The sequence below is a fragment of the Elgaria multicarinata genome, chromosome 2 (genome assembly GCF_023053635.1).
Source record: "Elgaria multicarinata webbii isolate HBS135686 ecotype San Diego chromosome 2, rElgMul1.1.pri, whole genome shotgun sequence".
Taxonomy (NCBI): Eukaryota; Metazoa; Chordata; class Lepidosauria; order Squamata; family Anguidae; genus Elgaria; species Elgaria multicarinata.
In genome coordinates, this window is record NC_086172.1 from 107,484,267 (window position 1) to 107,507,319 (window position 23,053).

At 44.4% G+C, this 23,053-nt stretch overlaps 1 protein-coding gene across 1 annotated transcript in view; it reads right to left on the minus strand.

Annotated features, from left to right (window-relative positions):
• Positions 1–22,833, minus strand: part of SLC17A6 (solute carrier family 17 member 6) — a 63,729-nt gene extending 40,896 nt beyond the window's left edge. Inside the window, exons 1-3 of the mRNA XM_063117355.1 lie at positions 21,804–22,833; positions 18,204–18,456; positions 15,712–15,830 (exon numbers count right to left, since the gene is read on the minus strand). Of these exons, the coding sequence (XP_062973425.1) occupies positions 15,712–15,830; positions 18,204–18,456; positions 21,804–21,889 (458 nt within the window). The 5' untranslated portion in view covers positions 21,890–22,833. The remainder of the gene's footprint in view (positions 1–15,711; positions 15,831–18,203; positions 18,457–21,803) is intronic.
• Between the last annotated feature and the right edge of the window lie 220 nt (positions 22,834–23,053).

Here is a 23,053-nt window from a genome sequence, read left to right on the forward strand (position 1 = left end):
GCTGGATCACTATTTTTCTCTTTCTGCTTCTCTTTCCCCTTCTCTTTCTCTCTTCCTTCCCAGCCAGAGCTCTGCCAGGGAAGGGACAGAGGTTTGAACTGGTCACATGGACAGGGCTTTTAAAATTAGGCCAAGGGGTGCATGTATTATTTATTTATTATTTATTTATTAATTACATTTCTATACCGCCCAATAGCCGGAGCTCTCTGGGCAGTTCACAAAAATTATGCTGCGGGCCATCTGTGGCTCTAGCATGGCCCACTCCTGGAGTACACTGTGAGTTTTCTTTATAGAAGAATTGATTAAAGGTGGAATCCTGTGCATGTTTAGACAGAGAAAAGGCCTACATCTCCCAGCATGTCCCAGCCAATGTAGCTGGGGCATGCTCAGAGTTGTAGGCCTTTTCTCTGTCTAAACATGCATAGGATTGTGCCTTAATTTTCATAAATAACAATGGTTCTGAAGGGGGGAAGCATGCTTCGTTTTTAGATGATGCATGAGGTTCATGGGCAGGATCTACACTACTGCTTTAAAATGGTTTATAACAGTAGTGATACCTGTTGGGGCCCAAGACACACTCCATATACAGTTTTCAAACCATTTTCAAAGTGTTATCCTGCTTGGTGTAGATCGGGCCATGTATGTTTTGTATAACTCCTAGATAAATTCATTTCTGATTCATTTAATAAATTTAATAAATTAAATGGTGCAGAAAGTACTTAGAAGAAGAATGTACTCCTACATGAGACATAACAGGAATGCTTCTTCAAATACGGCACTGCTGACTTTGGGTTTTTTGTTGTTAGTTTGTTTGTTTGTTTTTGAATATATTTATCAAAGTTACAGTCCTAGGGCTGGATTCAGAGTTCCTGTGAGTGGACATCTGCTCACTCCCCCAGAGGAATTTCCACCAGTTTTTCCTGCACTCTGAAGAGCTGCTCCAGAGGGATGGCGAATCCTTCAGAACAGTGTAGGAAGTGGCATAGGAGGCTGCAGGGGGAAGGGGGAATTAGCCAAAAGGCTCTGTCCTCTTCCTTCCCTCCATCTCCAGCAGGAGACAACACAAGATCTTTATTCTATGAACAGAAGGAGTGCTTCCATTCTTAGAAGGGCAACTCTGGATCCAACCCATAATATTTTTATTATAACATGCCAACCCTATGCCTCCTATCCAGAGACTTTCAGGGGTGGTAGAAGACTACAAGCACACTCATCATAATCATCATCTGCTGAGTAGGTGTGGGACACCAAGCCTGTGCATCCCAGAGAGGTGCAAATTTACCTGGTGCATGGATAAAGTGTTAGACTTTGTCTTGGACTGTGGAAATTTTGGTTCAGATACGATTTGGCCTCAAAACTCTGGGTGGGGACTCTTGGAAAATTCACTCGCTCAGCCTATCCTATTTCATGGGCTTCCTGTGAGGACAACCTCATGTATAATATTGGAAGGTTGAGATACAAATACAATGAATAAAAGAAGGGCAGGCCTTTATTCACCCTTTCCTGGATGAGAGGTGATGCTTAATAGTCATGGAAGACGGGTGAGGTGCCGGATGACTGGAGGAGGGCTAACATTGTCCCTATCTTCAAAAAGGGCAAAAAGGAGGAACCTGGGAACTACAGACCAGTCAGTCTGACATCCATCCCTGGGAAAATTCTGGAGCAGATTATAAAGAACTCAATCTGTAAACACCTTGAAATCAATGCGGTGATCACTAGAAGCCAACATGAATTTGTCAGGAATAAAGCCTGTCAGACTAAATTGATCTCATTTTTTGATCGAGTAACCTCCCTTGTGGACTGTGGGAATGCTGTGGAGGTCATATATCTTGACTTCAGCAAAGCTTTTGACAAAGTGCCCCATGATATTCTGATTAACAAACTAGCTAAAAGTGGGCTAGATGGAACAACTATTAGGTGGATTCACAGTTGGCTACAGAATCGGACTCAAAGAGTACTTATCAATGGAACCTTCTCAAACTGGGGAGAGGCAACGAGTGGGGTACCGCAGGGCTCAGTCCTGGGCCCAGTGCTCTTCAACATTTTTATTAATGATTTGGACAAGGAGGTGCAGGGAACGCTTATCAAATTTGCAGACGACACCAAATTGGGTGGGATAGCTAATACCCTGGAAGAGTATTGCATCCAGTTCTGGGCTCCACAATTCAAGAAGGATGCAGACAAGCTGGAGCGTGTTCAGAGGAGGGCAACCAGGATGATCAGGGGTCTGGAAACAAAGCACTATGAAGAGAGACTGAAAGAACTGGGCATGTTTAGCCTGGAGAAGAGAAGATTGAGGGGAGACATGATAGCACTCTTCAAATACTTAAAAGGTTGTCACACAGAGGAGGGCCAGGATCTCTTCTCGATCCTCCCAGAGTGCAGGACACGGAATAACGGGCTCAAGTTAAAGGAAGCCAGATTCCAGCTGGACATCAGGAAAAACTTCCTGACCGTTAGAGCAGTACGACAATGGAATTAGTTGCCTGGTGAGGTTGTGGCCTCTCCCACACTAGAGGCCTTTAAGAAGCAGCTGGACAACCATCTGTCAGGGATGCTTTAGGGTGGATTCCTGCATTGAGGAGGGGTTTGGACTCGATGGCCTTGTAGGCCCCTTCCAACTCTGCTATTCTATGATTCTATGATTCTAAGTCCACTTGATACTGCTGTGTTGATCTGTATCAAAAACAATTTGGATACCTGGGGTGGGTGTCTTGCCATGAAAACTGAGTGGACTTGATGTGTTTTTGAAGGTAGTCATATTTTCTGGGTTATTGGAACACAAATCTCCCCTCATCACCATAGCCAGTATCCCTGCATAGTTCCGCACTTCCTGCTTAGGATTTCTATTAGGGGTGTGATCCGCTCCGATTAGGAGCGTAGAAGCAGTAGCGGATTGGCCTGCTCCGCCTTACCCAGAGGCGGAGTAGGAGCGGACCGCGGACCCCCTAGAAGCAAGGCGAAGAGAAGCGGCCATTTTTCGGAGCTCCTAGTTCAGGCGGAGCACTCCGGTCGCCATCTTGAAAACATTTCACCATAGGATTGCATTGCGGCAAATAATCGCGCATAACTACGTTCTTTTTGAAGCTATCGTTCTAGAACTTCTTGTGCTCAGAGAGTCGTGGATGGGGGTCATTTTGAGACCACTCTCACCTCTCTGCATTGTCTGGGTCGCGTGCTATATTTTTGTGAAAATCGGGTCAACCGCGCGGCTCAAACGGCGTTTTCGGCTTTTCGCCCATAGGATTGCATTGAGGGAAAGACTCGGGCATAACTGGGTTGGTTTTTAAGCTATCGTTCTGAAAATTCTTGTGCACAGAGAGTCGTGGATGCGGGTCATTTTGAGACTACTCTCAACTTTCTGCGTTGTCCGGGTCGCGCGCTAGAAGTTTTTTAAAAATCGGCGGGGAAAATACCTTTTTCAAAGGGCTGAGGGGCAGAGTCAGCTCCCGGTCATGATCACATGATCCCAAAGTTAGAGGAGGGGATAGGCAAAACGGGTAACTTGGGATTCTGGGAAACTTCTCTTTCTTCATCTGAACGGGCTTTTCCCAGTGTTTTTTAAAACAGTAGCCCTACCAAATGCACAAACACAACCTGAAATCATATACTAAGCCAAGAATAAGAGATAGAAACACAGCACTGCTCCCCACCCTAACCTTGGTGAACAACTGAATCGATGTGGTGCAAGGGGATGAGCTCCCCTAGGGCATCTCATCGTGGACGTGCCCCCACTCTCTCCTGCACTGGAAGGCCATTAGAGCCTTCCAAAGAGAGTAAAACGGTGGAGCAATGCCTATCATGAGTCGAAGTGAGCGTTTACTTCTCAGTGGTGGAGCGATGCCTATTATGAGTTGAAGTGAGCGTTTACTTCTCAGTGGTGGAGCAATGCCTGTTATGAGTTGAAGTGAGCGTTTTACTTCTTCTCAGAGCTGTCGGTGGCTGTCTTGAACTGGCAGCTACTTCCCCCTCCCCCGGGCACGTCCCCCTATTGCTGGTAAAAGACAGATATAGCCTTTTTAAAAAAATTCTTCTTGCTGTTTATTGAGCAACACTGCTGCTTTTAATTCCACCCCTCCTTTGTTTATTTATTGATTTATTCCATTTTATATGCATTACTGGCTTATCCTTGGCTCACTTCCTTATGCCCCCAGAAATGCCAGCTGCATGCCTGCCTGCCTTCCCTCCCTCCTCCCCTGCCCACCTCGCAGGGATGTTGTGTGTGGGGTGCCCGATTTTCAAAAATTCGCCAAAAATCAGGGGATGATGGGATTGCTTTGAAACTTGGCATGCGTGTGTATATCCCCATGAGGTGTCATGGTGCCAAACATGAGGTTTCTAACTTGAACAGAAAAAAAGTTGTATAATTTTTTAGCTTTCAATGCAAGCCTATGGGGGGGGGGAAACGGAGCTCCGGATCCGGATCCGGAGCTCCGGGCGGAGCGGAGCGGAAGTGGGCAGAGCGGGGGCGGGGCGGAGCGGCCCGATCCGGAAAATGGCGGATCTGCAAGTGAAGCGGAGCGGGGGGTCCGTGCACACCCCTAATTTCTATATCAAACAATTGAAGAGAGGCTGCTGAGGTCTCCCAAATTTAATTTATCTAGGAAATGAGATTATTAAACAAGGTTAAGTCCCACAATATTTCCAGAATTTGTATCCTTGAGACCAAAGACATAAACTTATGTTTATATGATGCAATCAAATGCCAAGAAAAGCCATTGAAGTGCAATCAAGCCTTGTGCTATGAATTTGTTAGTGGTTGATCAATGGAAAGTTCATCCCAGGCTTCTAATTTTTCATTGAGATTGTCCCTGAAAGAAGTGACTGTCCTAAATTGCACCCTTGTGAACAACCCTTTGTTCCTATTTTCTGCGCTTAGTGCATTCATAGTGATGTCATAATTAAGCTGTTCCAATGGCAGATCTTGTTGCACCTTGTGGGAGAACAGATGCCTCTCTAGAATACATATGCAAAGGAAACCTTATTCCATTTTTAGATATTCCACAGAGAGATGTTGTTTTGTGCATGCTGTTCAAAAGCCATATCTTCTGCAACAATGATCATGTTCTGGTCTTCTGATTTCTAGGTGCAGAGAAGTCACTTAGCTGCAGTGGGTAGGAGAGATCAGCAAAAGTCAGGTGTGCCGCTTTGTTCACATAGAATCCTTTCCTCCGATGCAAAGTCGCTACTGTGTGTCAGATAATATATTGTATGTCTGTTGAATTAAAATGATATTGGAACCGTTACGGACATGGGGACAGCAATTTTAGGGTCCAGAGAGAGCATCCCAGGTACTATAGGTTTCTGTAGAATCCTCCCTCTGTAGACACTGCTATGATTTCAGAAGTGGGACTCTGGAATGCAACCCTTCACCAAAACCCCTTATAGCCACAGAAGACAGAATCATGCCGGCTGCTTCCCCAGCTTGCAAAAGTGGCCTCCAAAGACCTCAAACAGGTCCGGAAGGGGGAGTTTTGGTGAGTGGGGAGGGGAGTAGAGACAGGAGGGCAGGGAAGAGGCTAGGATGTGATGTTATCTATGGCCTCTTCAGCCCCAGCCCAGCCCTCACTACACAGACTCAGAAACCTGAGTGGAGGATGGCAGCTCCAATGTCAGTGGGGCTGTGAATCTGCTCTGGGTTTCAGTCAAAACCAGCCATAAGTCCAAAAGGAGCTTTCCAAAGTGCTGAAACCTCCCACCCTCCCCAACTAGCTTCAGCACCTTGGAGAGATCCTTAGTGTTCTGGCTGGTTCTGACTTGAAACTAGAGCAGATTCACAGTCCCACTGACATTGGAGCCACCAGCTTCTACTGGGCCTACCTAGAGAGAGAAAAGGAAAGAAAAGGAGGACAGAGAGGTGAAAGTTGCCTCTGTCACTCCTCCCACCTTGCTAGCAGCAGCTCGGCAGGGCATTGGATCCTTGGAAGCTTCCTCCCTTACAGACGTCAGTAACTCAGGCACTCCAATCTGGGGCAGATATACTTGGAAATAAGCTTCCTGATGTAATGGAAGAGAAGCCTACTTCCTTAACGTTATGGAACTTATTCTCAAGTAAACATATTTAATGCATTTTAGAATTATTGTGAATTCCAACCAGAATTATTACAGATTTTGAACTTGATCTGGGGAGGGTTTGTGGCCTAGTGGTAGAACACTGAGTGCAGAAGGTTAGATTAGGGTTAGGGTTAGGTTCAATCCCAGGCATCTCCTGGTAGGGCTAGGAAGGAATCCTGCCTGCAAACCTGGAAAACCACTCCCAGTCAGTGTCAACAATACAGGGCTAGAGAGACCAGTGGTCTGACCTATTATAAAACAGTATCCTAAGTTCCCGTGGATACTGTCGATGAACAATCTGCCATGGAATTGTGGTGTGTGTATGTGGGGAGGGGCTTGTAAGCTTATGCAGTGGGTCCTGCCTAGAGATCCAGGAAAGGAAATGGGGGAAAGTGATACTTTAAAATAAACAAACAAACATCTCTCCCCCCCCCACATAGTATAAAAAAGTCCCTGAGGGGAAATCTAATTTGGGGAAGGGGGCATATCACCCCCCACTGTTCCCTCCCACTCCCACCAGCCTTCACATCTCTAGCTCTGCCTCATTTTGTAACCGTCCTAGAAATGTCTGAAAAGGTTTCAGAATGTGCCCATAATGAATCCATCCCTCCTGGTAGTTTAATGGCAGAGCAAATGCTTTGCATGCAAATGGACCTGGATTCAATCTTCAACATCTCCAGGTAGGGCTAGGAAAGGATCGTGCCTGAAACCTCTGAAGAGCTGCTGCCCATACTGAGCTAGATAACCAGAGGCCTGACTTATTTATTTATTTATTTATTTATTTATTTATTTTTATTTATTTATTTATTTATTGCATTTCTGTACCGCCCAATAGCTGAAAGGGTGGGGTATGGATCAGAGAGAGGGCCCATTTCATAATGTAAAGGCCAAAGCCTGGACAATGCCTCTGATTACATTTGTCCATATGGCGTGCAATCAAAATTGTGCTACACAGGAAACTACGGCTGTGGAACAATCACAGTAAATGGAAATGGCTATGTTGAGCAAAGCAAAAAGCCCAGCAAGGCCCAGCAGACTGGAGAGACCATTCACAAGCTAAGAAGTCCTTCCACAATCTATTCAGTTCGGAATACATCTCGAGCAGGTCAGGAAGGCTGCAGAAGCATGTGCCTTGAATTTGGATAGACAAATTCACCCCCACTGTTGTGCCCATCTCTGGTACACAAGGCTATTAATCAGCTGTTAATTTGCTCTATCTGCTTTCGGTTTCAGCGCAGGATTGAAATCCAAGCACCATACAAGAAGTGTTTCCTTTCCTACTTTTCCACCACATAACCTCTAGGTGGCACAATAATATAGCCGAATAGCACAATTAAACAAGTTGAAAAATATTTTCTTTCACTTCCACATATTATATTGCATTTTCCTGCTCTAAATAGGCTCACTGAAAGTGCTGTGTAAAAACAGAGGCAAAACTTAAGGGCCACGACATTGTCTAAAGCACTCATAATCAACCATGAATGGGGAAAAGCAAGGGGAAAGTAAATGCCTTGTGTATAAAAAACCCTTAGCACTGTTGTGTAAGAAATACAAAATGTATCTGCAATTTTTCACCACCCACACAATGTCTATAATTTCATACTAGTCTATATTTTAGTTTTAATGCCCCCTAGTCCAATTGGTTTTTCCCCTCCCTGCCCTGTCTGTTACTGTGATTTTAGATTGTAAGCATATGGCAGATTGTCTTGTTTTGTTTTATTCTGTACAGCACCATGAACATTGATGGTGCTTTATAAATAATAATAATAGTAATAATAATAATAATAATAATAATAATAATAATAATAATAGCTATTAATCATATAGGAATGTAAAAATGTTGAACTAGGAAAGAGCTATGATTTTCATTGCCTATTGTGCATTTCAAGCCACAGTCCAGTAAAGCTGAATGTTAAAGTTTACAAATTAACCCAAATATTAGGTAAAAGAAATAAATGCCTCCCCGCCCCCATGCAAGCTGTTCCAAATGCTTGGAATCACAAAATTACAATATTGTACCAAAATTAATAAATCTTACATGTAGCAGTGTGTCTTAAACTGGAGTTGTGCATGATCCAGTTTCACTGGGGTGGGGGTGGGGTTCGTTGCCATGACCTACAATTTCACAAATGATGCTTCAGCTGAGCTTTGTATTTTCCATTATCTTTGAATATAAAACTTGCATGTATATGAGTACACATTCTGTATGATAATGGTTTCATAGAATCCTAGACTAGTAGAGTTGGAAGGGGCCTATAAGGCCATCGCGTCCAACCCCCTGCTCAATGCAGGAATCATCATCAAAGCATACCTGGCAGATGGTTGTCCAGCTGCCTCTTGAATACCTCTAGTGTGGGAGAGCCCACAACCTCCCTAAGTAATGGGGTTCCATTGTCATACTGCTCTAACAGCCAGGCAGTTTTTCCTGATGTCCAAGTGGAATCTGGCTTCCTGTAACTTGAGCCTATTATTCACTTTCTGCCAACATTCACAGATGGCACTAATAACCTCTTGTCACAAGTTCCAATGCAGTGAATTACTGCCTGCAGTGGATCCCCGCTCTTCCTCCCACAAAAGCTTCCCACAGACATTCATTTGTGCATGTCAGTATAATCTCTCCTTTGAATTAAATGGGGGCAAACATGTCAGCAAGGGGTACTTATGTCAAAATAAAGGCCACTGACATAATCAGTGTAACTTGATTCAAGTAATGAGTTTTGGATAAGAGGTGTATTAACATTAATATAAAATTAAACAATCACTATGTTATTGTCAATATTTAAAAGCATAATCTGGGTTTACTACATTGCTACTGACCCTGTTCAGATGACACACTAAGCCACAGTGATTGAGTATCTTGAGCTAAACATTATGGCTTAGTGTGTCTTGTGAACCATTCCTAACCATGGTGGCTACATAAGCATGGTTTAAACGTGTTCATTAACCATTTGCTGTAAAAGGGTTAGCAGTCTAACCATGGTTTAGCATGTTGTCTGAACAGGCCCATTACCATGCACACTTATTTTAGTTCAGCCATCTGGTCTGCTATCTATAACAAATCCACATATACAAGTATTGTCTTTTTCTTCTTAAAATCACTGCAAATGTACATACTTTCACTAAATCTGAGTCATGAGAGCACGATTATGTTTGTGGCAACAGCTCATTAATGGTGTCATTGATTTAAATTGGTGTAATTGATGTATTAATTAATCTCTTACTAATGTTGGGATTTTTAATCAGGTTTTAATTGGAGTTGACCCTTGTGATAAAAGTGTCCATTGTTGACAATAGGGCACAGACAATGTATGTGTATTTCTTGCTTTGCTTATTTATAGAATATTTTAGATATGTATCATGGATTTCTGATTATTTTTCTCACTTTTTTAAAAATTCACCTATTATATAGAATTTTAAAATGCTAAGAATATCACCTGATACCAATCTGATCAGTTGATGTATCCATTCAATTGATTAAAAAAAACCCCACAATAAATAAATGCTGAAATCCTTGATGGATGGATAGATTGATGGTGCTGCTAACACTATTCCACCCTGCTCCTTATGAACAGACAGAACAAATACACTTTCCGTTGATTGCAGGGCTTAAAAATAGACAGGAGAGAGAGAAACCAGGCTCAACTGGCTGGATTTTCTCTTGGCAGATAAAGCCGGTGGGGTGGGCGAGGGAGAAGCACCGGTGAAGATTGACGACGTTACGTCGTAGGCGCCTTTAAAGGTTCAACTAATAAGATCTTGATTCCGTAAAAACGTAATCATTATTTTCTGTTTAACCCAAGACTTAATGGGCTTGTAAGGAGAGGTCTCTGGCGGGCACCTGATTGTGTGTTAACTGGGCCTTTCTTTCCCCTTTTGTGTTGCGTAAATGCATGGCTTTATAGGAAAATGGCTGCAATTAGAGCTTAGTTAAACCTCGATAGCTGAGGTTCACTGACAAACGAGCCCTTACAAGCGTCCTTGCCACAACCAAATAGCCATGTATACGCCAATCAGCCACTGCAGCCTGGAATCCCGCTGCCCTCTCCCAGTCTCCCCAACTACAGCGTCTCCCTGCTTCGATTCACTCACTCTTCTTAGGCCAGGTTAAACTGTACTTGGGTCCACCCTACAAGTACTGCGGAGCATAAAACGCAAGCGAAAGGGGTCGCTCAGCTCCACCGTTCTGGGCTTGTTGAAAAATTAGAACAGAGTAAGCAAGTTGGTGCCCTCCAGATTTTGGGGGACTACAGCTCCCATAAGCCCCAGCCAGCACAACCAATGATCAAGGATTATGGGAGTTGTAGTTCAAAATATCTGGAGGGCACCGGGTGGCCTACCCTTGTTCTAGATGTACTTTCAGTGTAAAAACGAGAGTTTCCAATCCACTCTTTGGCCAGCTCCTCCACCAAAATTAGGAAGGTAGTCCCCCCACCCCGGTCACGCTGCTCCATTTTCCTGTCGCAAACCTCTTGTCCCTTCTCTATATGAGGGGATGGAGAGAAAGTATCCATTCGTTTGTACGGGGCGGGGGAAGCTTAAGGAGGAAATAGAATAACCCCCGTCCCTCCAAACTCCGTTGTCTCAAGGGTCGCCTTGGCCCAACCTGGCACCCTCCAGATGCCTTTGACTGCACCTCCGATCACGCTCCCCCAGCCAGCATAGCAATCCTGCTGGCTGGGGATGATGGGGGTTGTTGTCCAAGACCTCTTGAGGATGCCAGGTTGGGGAAAGCTCCAGTATTCTCCCAATTTTAGTCCGTTCCATTCATTAATACGGAACAGAGAGGCTGTCATCTGCTACAATCAAAAGACTCCAGTGCTACTACTAGCACATATTACTACTAGTAGTCTTACTACTACTGGATTCTTTTGGCTGGAAATGGCCGATTTTGATCCTGAGAGCTAATGCATACAGAGGGCGCGTTCTGCCATTGAGCTCAGGATCGCAAAGGCGCTAAAATAAAATAGAATGGGAGAGTTTTCCAGTTCTCTTCGCTCCAACTGCTTCCGAGAGGGGGCAGCAAAATGAATTTCTCTTTGGGCTCACAGCAGTAAACGACCTTTCCCAGCTGTCATCTGGATGACACTGGCGGGTGGAGTCCGTCTAGTGGGCCTGGAAGGGCAAGCTAGCCCCCACCCTCAACTCTCCTGCCCCTAAGTCTGTATCGGCCATTCAAAAACCGAATATATTCTCGCCTATAGAAGGAGGGAGTTGGGTTACCTTATTTGAAAGCCACTTCAGCTCCTTTCGGATACACACTTAAGTGCCACTGAACTCAGTGGAGCTTACTTCTGGGTAGATATATATAGGACTGTACTGTTCTAGACCTAAGAGCAGGGTTTAACATGAACCAGCTACAAAAACCTCAGTCCCTTCACCAAGAGGAGTGAGCACATTGGAAATTAAAATGTTAAGGTTATTCATTCATTCATCCAAGGGTTGCAGTCATCTCAGAGATACAGCTAGCCAATTTCCCCCCTCGTGCGTAGGTAGAATGCAAGACAAGTTACACCCCATAGTAAACACCTTGCATCGATTTAGAACGGAAAAGAGAATGTTATTTGCTCACAGAATAGCCCTTATTTATTTTATTATTGCATTTATATCCTGCCTTTTTCCTCCAAGGAACCCAAGACGGCATACATAATCCTCATCTTTATCCTCATAACAACATCCCTGTGAGGTGGGTTGCGCTGAGAGTGTGTGACTGGCCCAAAGTCACCCAGTGAGCTTCCCTGGCCAGGTGGGGACTAGAACCCGGATCTCCCGACTCCCAGTCTGACACTTTAGTTACTACACCACACTGGCTTATGTTAGGAGCGACAGAGGTTTATCTTGTCGTATTTGCTCAGGAAACGTTATCATTGTGAGCTGCATTTTCTCCGTTTCCGCCCTGCAGCTGTCTATCCTTCTCTATTCTAGGTTGGTTGTGTCACTCTTCTTCCACCCACCGCCACCACTACCCACCACAACTATCCTTTTGCACCACTGTGATTAAGCCAACTCGAGCACCACTTCCTTGATGGGCAGGCGAGGTTTAATTCAAACGAAGTAAAGGCATTGAAATCCCCAGCCCAGTTAAATCGGAGAATTGGGGCTCAGGTGGGATTACTCACATTGACTTGAGCGTGACTGAAGCTGCAGTCTTACGCTGTTAACAAGGACCATCAGACTCCGATCCTACACGTATCTACTCAGTATCCCAGGTAAGTGGGCTGAAAATATTTGCAATCCACACAGAGAACATTTGTTATTGGGCAGATTAGAAATGTACTAAATCAATAAATAAAAGTAGCCCAGTTCCTGAACAAGACGATGCTGTCTGGTCTAGAGTACGACACTGATTTAGCTGCAACTAGAGAAAAGTGCATTGATGTCCAAGGAAAATAAACAGCCCACTTTCTCCCCTACTGCAGTACTTTACTCACACTCCTATTTGCATACTTTTGTTTAAAAACAAACACTTGTACGCCGCCTTGAGAGACTTCTGCTCTTAAACGCGGCCTAAAAAGGAGTTTAAATAAATCCTAATTCTCCCCCTTTCTCTTGAAAAGCCAGTCTATTTGATGGATTACCCCTTTCTCCATATGTACCAATAAACATTCTGGGTAACTGGAAGGACTGTGGTTGAGTTTCCACGGGGGACGGGGGCGAACTGAGGACAGACTTCCGCGAATAAAAGCTTCGTTTCCTTTCAATTAAGCTACAGACCAGTTAACATCTGGGAGACTGATTGATTAGATTTGATCTGTAACATTTCTATACCGCAGAATAGAATAGAATAGAATAGAATAGAATAGAATAGAATAGAATAGGTCTTGGCTGACCGGGGCAAGAAATGCCTTCAGAGGTTTCCATTTCCCCTCACCTATCTACCCATTGAACGGACTCAAGCCTAGTATGAGGAACTGAGGTTCGTACCGGTCCTTGAGGTGTGTGTGTGTGTGTGTGTTTGTGTGTGTGTGTGTTGAATAGCTCTTCCTGCATTAACAACTGTGGGGATCCTGGCGTGTGCACGCGTGCGCGTGTTGTTTTAGCACGGCGCCCAAGCATTTCTGAACCAGAGCTTTAAGGACAACAAAAAGGCAAATCCTCGGCGTGGGGGACGAGTGCAGGAGGACGAAGCGCTCTCGCCTAAGCGCGTCTCTACATTTGCTGGATTGGTCGGGTTCCTCTTTAATGGAGCGCCCCGGACTCTCCCGGGGACCGCACCGCAGGCCTACGCGAGGAGGAGAGGAGACGTGGTTCTTCAGAACATCCAGTCCCTTGCAGAGCCGTCTAGGCGGAGCCGCTCGGAGCGCGCCCCCACCCCACTCCGGGGCCGCGCGCGTCCGCTGGCACCGAGCCGAGGGCTGCGCTCAAGAGCGGCACTAGGACCTTTCCCCCTTTCCTTCCCACGAAGAGGAGGCGGCGACGCTACCGCCGAGGATGCCACTAATGCCTCCTGCGCCCGGAATACTCCGAGGATCTAATTAACAGGTAGACTCGCCCCCTGGGTGCCTGCAACCTCCTTGCCAGACACCATAGTAACGGAGCCTTAAGACCCTGCGCCATCTGCACTTCCCTTTCATTGTGCAAAGCTCTCAGAAGCTACTTTCCCTTCCTCCGGCTTTTCATGCAGAGGGAGCCTCATTCACGTCCATTCGTGTGTCCATTAATAATAACTGCTTTTAATCGGAGAGACATGGGGACTCTCTGTTTTGTTGGGTTCTTTGGGGGGGGGAAAGGCGGAGGGGGAGATAATTAATGGAAGTACTCGTCTCTGCACCAACAATTAAAAAAAAAATCTTACAGGGGTAACATCTGCAAAAGAGTGGATTTTCTGTACTATAAGCCTCCAGTGTGAAGAAAAAAACCAACAGAGCAGAGGAACCCGGTTTCGAACGGTCAAGCAAACAAGCACAGGAAGAAATACATTCCAGGGGCACCGATTCACGCACACCAGCGATATGCAAAGTTTAGAGCTATTCTTAAAAATCAGGGCTTTCATATATGAATAAGATCATAATATCTGAATAATAATACTAATAATAAAAACAACAACAACGATAATACAAAAAGATTTGGCAATAGCAACAATCGTCATCATCATGTCAGAATTGTAAGAAGATTCGTATTTTTCTTTTTGTTGTTAAAACAGTAACAGCAACGAAACACACAAACACAAAACGTGTGGATTTGGTCCATGCGGTACATACAATAGTAAACTTGCTACAATAAATAATAATAATAATAATAATAATAATAATAATAATAATAATAACGTAGGACTCTTCAGCACTACGAATTTCAATTTTGTTAAGTTGGAACATTTGACTCAAAGGCAATGTTGCGTTTTTTATTACTTCTGCGATCAAAATACTGAGTCTAAACTGGGCTGTGAAGGGTGGGTGGGGTTTAACTTCATTTTTACTCTCACTGTTGTGAGACGCCTTTGGTGTGTTGGGAGCTATATGTAGAATGATACAGAAAAACTGAAATAATAACGAAATGGGGTCCTTTGAAGAATAAAATCAAGACGAGTGATTTCAGAGGGAAGGGAAGTCCGAAGCAATGTGTTGAGCCTGCAATCCTATACAAGCTTCCTCGAAAGTAGATTCCATTGAAGTAAATGGGACTTCGTTCTGAGGAAACATGCATAGGGTCGGGGTGCCAGGAAGAGGCACTTGAAAAGGCAGATTTTACTCCGGTCTTACGAGAGGACAGATGCAAAAGAGGACATGGCTCCTTCACCATTTAAGACATTTCAGCAGGTGTAGGTTGCATGATACACTGAGATTCTCTAGAGCCATTAACGGTGGGCGAACCCAGTTCTCTTTTGCTTCTGGCCGCTCTAATTCTCTTGGAGGCATGCAGCAAAACCTTTGGATTGGGATCACTGGATGATGGCAGCTCGGATGTCAGTGCGGCTGGGAATCCGCTGTGGGTTTCAGTCAGAACGATAAAGGAGCTGCCCAAGGTGCTGAACCCGATTTGGCACTTTGGTTCAGCATCTTGTATAGCTCCTTTAGAGGCCTGGTTGGTTCTGGCTTCAACCCAGAGTGGATTCACAGCTCCAGTGCCATGGAAGCCCTCAGCCTTCACTGGACGGGGTGGGAAAGGTCCGGTATTGGCGAGAGCTGAAGTGGTCTGAGGTGCCTGCCTTTCCTTCCAATGCCAGCGAATTCCCCTTATGTGCTGGCTGGGGAATGCTGGGAGTCGTAGGACTTGGATTCGGGGGCAGCAGCGTTCCGCGGCGCCCTCTCTCCGTTGCTTGTCTTTGCCAAGCCAAAGTATCCTGGCCTGTGTGCGGGTGCGCGCACCTGACCGCCCCCGGCACTGACGGAGAGCTCGCTCTGCCTCGCAGCCGAATCCATTGACTCTGTAGGGGGGTTTCGGTCAGCCCTCTTCTGAGCGCTCTGCCGTGTTGCTCCTCTGAGTTTCCCAAAGAAGCAAGTCCGTTTCTTTCCAAACGTGCTGTGATCGACAGCAGGGAAAGAAACCCAGAGCCAACAGGTCCGCCGGGCGGCTCTGCCTCCTCTCTTGTTCCGTCTGTCTCTTCGGCGCACTGTCTAGAAACGCGAGTCGTCGCCAAAACGCGGCGCGGAGAGGTGGACATCTTGCCCTTGTGTTTACTTACAAACCGCACGTGGAGAAGAGAGATTAGGTTTCCATTACCTGTTCGCTGCCAGCCTGGATGAAATATATCCCCCGGGGATCTGCGTGACTATATACCCCCAGAAAAAAGAGCCGTGGATCAATCCAACTGTTTCGGGGTCCCAGTTAAACTTCGCTTTCTTCCAAAGCCACCAAGCAAAGAGAAGGAAAAGAGGGAAGACGGTTTGTCAAAGCAGGCGGGAGCGAAGCATTCCTAAAGGGAGGGTCGCTGCTAGGCGGAAGTCCCAGGAAATTACCTGTAAATTGCCCCTTGTCATCCACGACCTATGGATGTGTTTTCACTTGAAACTACTGAATCCAACAATTATCCCATTAACTGTTCTTTTCTTCTTCTTTTTTGAATGGATACAGCTTGCAGCAGAAACAGTGAGCAAGTTGGGGGTCAAGTTGTCAGGGACTCTGTGAACGTTGTGTGTGAAAGATAGAAAGCCTAACAATAGAGTATTTCTGTTGTTGGGCTTTCTATCTTTCTTATACATTTTACTTTGTATCCACAGTGGACCCAGACCCTCCTTGTTGCTTTACTGTTATGGCGTTTTACACCAATCTCCTCTCTCTATATTCTTGGTTGCTATTATTATTGCTGTTCCTCTTTGCAAAGATTCTGTATTCCGGATTCATGAATCCGGAGTAGCCTAGGAGGGGAGGGGGGAATCATTATGTTACCCCCAATCTCGTCTAGGCTGCCAAAAACCACCCCATCAACTTTCTTGTCACCTTCAGTTTAAAGAAGGATCCCCCAAAGAGTAACCAATCTTTTGGAAAATCCCCTGGTTTAGGCCAAAAATAATCCCCAAAAGGTTCTGTAGACCAGGTCCATCCCACAATGTCTTTCATGGTAGACATAAGGTTCTTTGCCACTTGCTTCCTCGGCTGAGTCTGAATGTCTCTTGGAATTAATGAATGAGTGAATGAAGAGTTGTTGTTGTTTAGAGGGATAGGGGTTAATTTGTGGATTATTTTACATCCTCAGTGATAATGTTTCTGTTACACTCAGCATAAGTATCTTAATATGTTTCTTCTTCTCACTATTGGAATTATTTCTTTTTCAAACCGGTACCTGAGACTGCATATTTCAATGATGTACATTTATCCTGGCTACTTCTCCTCCCTGATTTATCTCTCCTACCACACTCTTAGGGACACCTCGGTATACATTTACCTGGCTTTCCTCGTATTCCCAAGTAAGGTGCTTTCCCCACCACACCACTAGGTTTTTGAAAATTGACGATGTAGGTATACAGAGAGCTTCGGCTCTGGGGCGGTATATAAATGAAATAAATAAATAAATAAATATAAATAAATAAATAAAACACCTGTATATCTCCTTCATTCCAGTTTTTCCAAACACAGTTTTCACATCCTTTTCTGGTGTTTTGGTGCTTTAGTGTTATAACAATAATGTATCAATAATAAGTACGTGTAAGGACCTAAAACAACAGTTGGACAGAGACAACCTCTATGTCCTGTTCCTTGTCGAGTTTGGCAAGCACTAGATACCACAAACATCACGTAACAGCTGGGTTCTGGTTTTGTGCCTGGGACTGCTTCTGGATCTGAACTCAAGAGGCAAAGGTAGAAAACGTAGAAGGAGTTCCTGGTGTGTGTGTGTGTGTGTGTGTGTGTGTGTGTGTGTGTGTGTGTGTGCCTGCCTGCGTGTGTCTTGAATTGCTTTCAGCCTCACTCACAAACAATGGAATGGCTCTCTTAGATTGAAATCGATTGAGGTTGCAGTCCTGCTCACCACACCTACTTGAATGGAAGTTCAATTCAAATCAATGGAAGGTACTTCAAAGTCAATGAGTTGAGGGTGGGATCTAAGTCCCATTAATTTGATGGGAACATTGTCTTCTGAAATAGAAATATGTGGCTTAGCCTGAATGTTGGGGATGGAGGAGGGGGTACATCTTTTGCTTAGGATTTGGAGGACTTAGGTTGAAATCCCCAGGTAGACTTGGGGCCAGTCACTCGCTCTCAGCCTAACCTACCTTACAGGGTGGTTGTGAAGATAACATGGGGGGGGGGGATGAAACCATGTTATCCTGAGCTCCTTGGAAGGAGGCTGGGATTCAAAAACAATAAATAAATAAAGAAAATAAATAAATGCATTTTTCCGGGCCAAAGGCATGTACACTATATGTTAACAGAGGGGGAAAAAAATTTAAATTTAAAAAATGGGAAATTCGAAGGAAGGAAAAGAAAGGCAGGGAAAACGGGGTAGAGGAGCGACAAAGAAAAAGAAAGGAGAGCAGCAACAAGAACAACAAAATGTGTTTCCTCTCTGCCCTGTGATGATTTCCATTCTGTTCTGATTCAAGCTGCAGGCTGGCCCCCTTTCTCCCAGTCTGGGACTGAGACGACAATATTCTCGCAATATCTAGACTGTGCTTCCTAAAATGGCTGTCTGGGCGCATGAAGGGCGTTTGGATGTCATTGCTGGCGCGCTCCTGCACTGAAGGGGAGGAGGGGGATTCTGCCCTGGTCTCGCTCACCTCTTTGATGACTTTCCCTCCTCGGTGGATCGTGCTATTATTGACCATGTCCACGATGGCTACTCCCAGGTTACAGCGGATCCCGAAAGAGATGCAGAAGCCCAGTCCACTCATGATGGCAATGATGTATCTCCGGGGTAGCCCAAAGCAGGTGCAGTCGCACAAGGGCGCTTTCTTCTCGGAGACCTCCAAGGGCTTCCCATCCTCTGTCAATTCGATGTTGTCGCCGGTTTTCTGTTTCCTCTCGAGGACTCTGCCCAACCAAAAGAGGAGATTTAAGTCTAGGGGCTCCGAGGAAAAGAGCCACTGATGCAGCTACAGCCTGCGGGTTTATTGCAAATCCCCTTTCTGAGGTGTGAGTTTGTGTCTGTGTTTGTGTTCAGGGCTTAATCTGAACCAGGCATCTGCCCTGAACTACATTTTCAGGTTTAAGACTTACTGGAATATGTAAATGAATAAAGGACAGGGAGGATCTGAACATGTACAGAATGCATTCCCCACTGATGACCACAGTCACCCCCCACCCTAAATTCTCAATGGTGTGATTTAGACATGCCAGAGTCCAGGCACTGCCCCCTGTCTTAAAATGAACCCCTGCATGGGTTTCACAGAGTAATTCCAGGAGATGCCCCCCCAAAGTATATCTCCCATCCTTTATGGATATATTAAAAAGCACAGAAGATGCTATGCATCACGTAGCTCTTCGGCTGCAGAGACGCCATATTGGCTAGCTCCAAGTTGAATAGATATTGGAAGCTATTTTAAAAACAACAACCCCCCAAAACCCTTGGCTTTAATTTAAGGAAGGCTTTAAGTGTCTTATAATTACATGACAAACACCAGAGGGAAGTGTGCAAGCCCGTGAATCCCAGCGAGGCTTGCTGAGAAAGGGGAAGACGATCTATTTTCAACTATGGCAGGTGTCTGGATTCATTCCAGAACTCAAAATGGCTGTCTCCCAGGTTTCCAGTGAAATAAACCTGTCCTGCATTTCAGCTACACGTAGCTATCTCGGCAAATACGTTTATAAGCCAATGCCTTGCGTTTCGAGTACTTAGATGTTTTAAACGCCCTGAAGAACAGTGGGCAGCGCAATTCTATCCATGTCTACTTGAAAATGGTTCAATGGGGCTTACTGCCGGGTAAGCGTGTATAGGATTGCAGTTTAAATGGACTCCGTTCTCTTCATGTTAACAATCAAACGAGCGGACAGGAATACGCAAATGTTTATACACCGATAAGAAGCTCCCTTTCGACTAGTCTTGCCTGTTTAATATTAAGGAAAGCATGGATGGGTTTGAAGTGACACTCAACGGTTGGTTTCCCGTATTTACATAGCAGATTGAACTCTTATTGATCAAAATGCACTACTATTTCTAGCGTTCAAATGATGTGCTTCAGTTGTGTGTCCCCATTCATTTTCGCTGGTCCTTTCATGGTAAAGGTTCCCCTTAAAATATAATAATAATAATAATAATAATAATAATAATAATAATAATAATAATAATAATAATAATTCTGTTGGAACTTCGATTGAATCATTTCTTTATTTCTTCTCTCCCCCCCCCCCTTCCCCCTGTGGTTTGTTTACCAGAGCTCCCATTGCTAGGAATTTCCCCGTCTTTTTGAACTAGTGACCTTAACTCCTGGGACAAATGACAATAAAGATATCCTGATTCATCCAGGAACAGGACTGAGTGATTGTTCAGGATCAGGATCATGTGCAAAGGTACCCTTTTTCTCTCCATCATGGGACGCTGTGTTAGATCTTGTGCCAGTTTAGCTAACTAACAGCATCCTAATTCCCAGATTCCTTTGCTACCGAATATGGAGATCGCAATTCATTTTTCACTAGTGATCATATCCGCCCTTCACTTCAAGAACAAAACACTGAATAACCACTTCCAATTTCATCCTGGCAATATCAAAGATAATAGACAATATTTGATGTTTACTTTGCCTGTTTTAAACGATGCAGAAAAGCTTTCCCACTACTTAATTCTGCTTATTTAGGAAGCAAAGCAAAGGAAGGCATCCTAATCGCTAAAGGGATAACTCCAGTGCAAAATTAAGGGGAGGGAATAATGCTTGTTTTTCCATCAACGACTTTCTATACCGAATGTGAAATTAAGAATTCCCAGTGTAAATTTGACATGTTAATGCTACACTTCTTTCTTCCTTTTTCTCTTTTTTAAAGGAATGTAAAGTTCATACCATGTTATGGTTGAAAACAGATTTTTTAAGTTCTTGGAGAAGACAGCGGTAATGCTCGATTGTAGTAGAAATCAAGATTTTGCTTTTATTAGATGTCATCCCAGCCCAAGCATCCGATTGAAGGCAACATTTACATTGATAGGCATGATGGTAAATATGTGGGCTAGGTTTTTGTTGGGAGTGGGTGGGTTTGCTTGTTTTTGAGCAGAGGAGGGGGAATAAGATCCATCCCTAACTACAGAAATCACTGCATTTTGGATTATAAATGCCTTTTGGATTATGAATCACTACAAAACTCGTTTTGTACTCATTATAAAAACGTTGAAGCACCCTAATATTTTCAGTGAGCTAAGACTGCTGCAATAGTAGCTTTACTCATTAAAAGCCAAAGGGTGACCTTCCTGTGCAGGTGTTAACCTACTACTCCGAGCACAGGGGAAGGTTGTCCTCATTGTTGTTTTCGTCCTCGTTGATGTTAGCATTAAAACGATGTTTTAAAACTAAATAACTACCAAAGACTTTCATTTGGGGTTTTGCTTAATTCAAAGGGAAGACTGCAGTGTTATCACATTCCTCCGGCATCCTCTTCAAATGAATTCAAACGTTTTTGCAGCGTTATTTTTCAGACTTTCCCCTTTGTGGTGTATTTTTGTCTACCGATAAAGTGGTCTTTCAACTAGAGGACACAAGTTGAATTTAATGTCTCTTTCCTTTAAGTCTCTCTTCTCCGTGCGTGTTCTAGATAGCCAGAGAGAAGACATTGGATTATCAATTATTTATGCCTCTCCATGTTTTTCTTCGTGAGAAGGACGAATACACAGGAGGGATGGGGAATCCAAATCGAAAATCGTGTCTGGTGGGGGCGGGGGTGGGTGAGGGAGGATGGAAAAAGACTTTCCTATGAATGCATAGGAAACTGAAAATAAAATTTGAACAAGTTATTTTTCGAATACAAGAAGACTTTTACTTCATTGATCTAATGTTCAACTCCAACTACACAGGACTGAATGAAAGAATAAATCACCAAACACTGGCATGATTTTGAAGGCTGTGGTTCCGGGAACACCTTTGGAAGCAAATGCCACTGAAACCGATTGCACCTACTTAGGAACAGCTCTGTTTAGGAAAAGGGTGTTAAATGTTTAAATCAAAGATCCAACCAATTTTAAAACGAAACAACACACGTTTTTGTACCACCCTGTTGAAGCTACATCCCTGGTTAGCAAAATCCAAAGAGCACAAAGAAAATTACACATAGCTTCTAATTCAGCCAAATCTATATATGAAATTATCTTGTGATTAGAAGTGAAGTCAGGAGCCTCAGCTTAGGAAGCCTCACATTATTTGCAATAAAAATTCTTGCCCACCCAAAATTCCATTCCTTACCTGTAGAGTTGACCAAGCGATTTTCCAGCAAAATTTTTCAGCCCCTCCTTGCCAGGAGTCAAAACCTTTTGCTTTACGGATTCCATTCCTGTAAAGGTTTTAACTGGCGTCCACTCGGTTGATTAGGGCACTGTTACAAACAGTGATGCTGATTCATATTGGTTCCATGTTTAACTTTCCTCCATAAAATGGCTATTGGTGTGCATCCAGATACAGAGGTGTGTGTGTGTGTGTGTGTGTGCTTGTGCAGTGCGAGAGTATGTGAGAGGGAGAGAAGAGAGAGGGAGAGACGAAGACTAATTCTGAGTACGTGTGTATGTGTGACTGTGAGTGAAGAGGAAAGAAAGAGCCAGTCCCAGTGCCAGCAAGAGGAAATGACTGAGTGTCTACCTGCAGCCCACGGATTTCTTAACAGAGCAGAAGTTGTGGGACTCAACTAGAAGGTCTTCTTGGAAGTGCAGCATCCACTAGCAAAAGGTGCAGGAGGAGCCATGGATCGTTTGAAAAAGAGAAACACCTTAATTGAAAGCCCAGCGTGTAAACAAAATCCTGGTTTAATGATGATTATTTTCCTACGTTTGAAATACGTAAAGGTAGAGAGTCGTCGAATACAGTAGATTTCAAAAGAGGATGCATACCAAACGTTCCCAGTGCTCAATTGACATCACTTTGGATGAATCCCTGATCATTGTGCTACAAACTCTGGACAGGGACAGCGCTAGGATCTCAGTACTTTTGTGCAACACATCAGTCACTTGCTACACTGCTGGAAAGAGTAATCTCAAGTAGACTTGGAGGTCAAACGATGCGCGAGTTGGCAGCTCTTGTCCACCTTTCCTTCGCTCCCGCGCCTTCTGGAGAGATTCAGCACCATAGACAGCGTCTTATGAAAGCAGCGGGCTCCGGGTTGTTTTCAGCACCAGGGAGAGCGCTATTGGAAGCTTTTCTTCCTCATCAATGTTCTAGGGAATTGGGCGGACTCATTACAATGAGTCAATGAAGACTGGATGCCATGGAAACCAAAGAGCCCAGTCAAGGTCTTTCCAGCTCCAGGTTTTCCAGAGAGCAGTGTACTTCTCAAAGAAAACGGGGGGCTTACCAGACGCTGACAATTAACTTTCGGATTCCCGTGTCTGACTCCCTTTCCTGACGCATAGACTGACCCAGTTGCGCAGTGCAAGCACCACAGCGCATCTCAGCAGCGTTTGCTGCAGTATAGCAAAATTAATTGAACACTTCCTGCCTAGAAA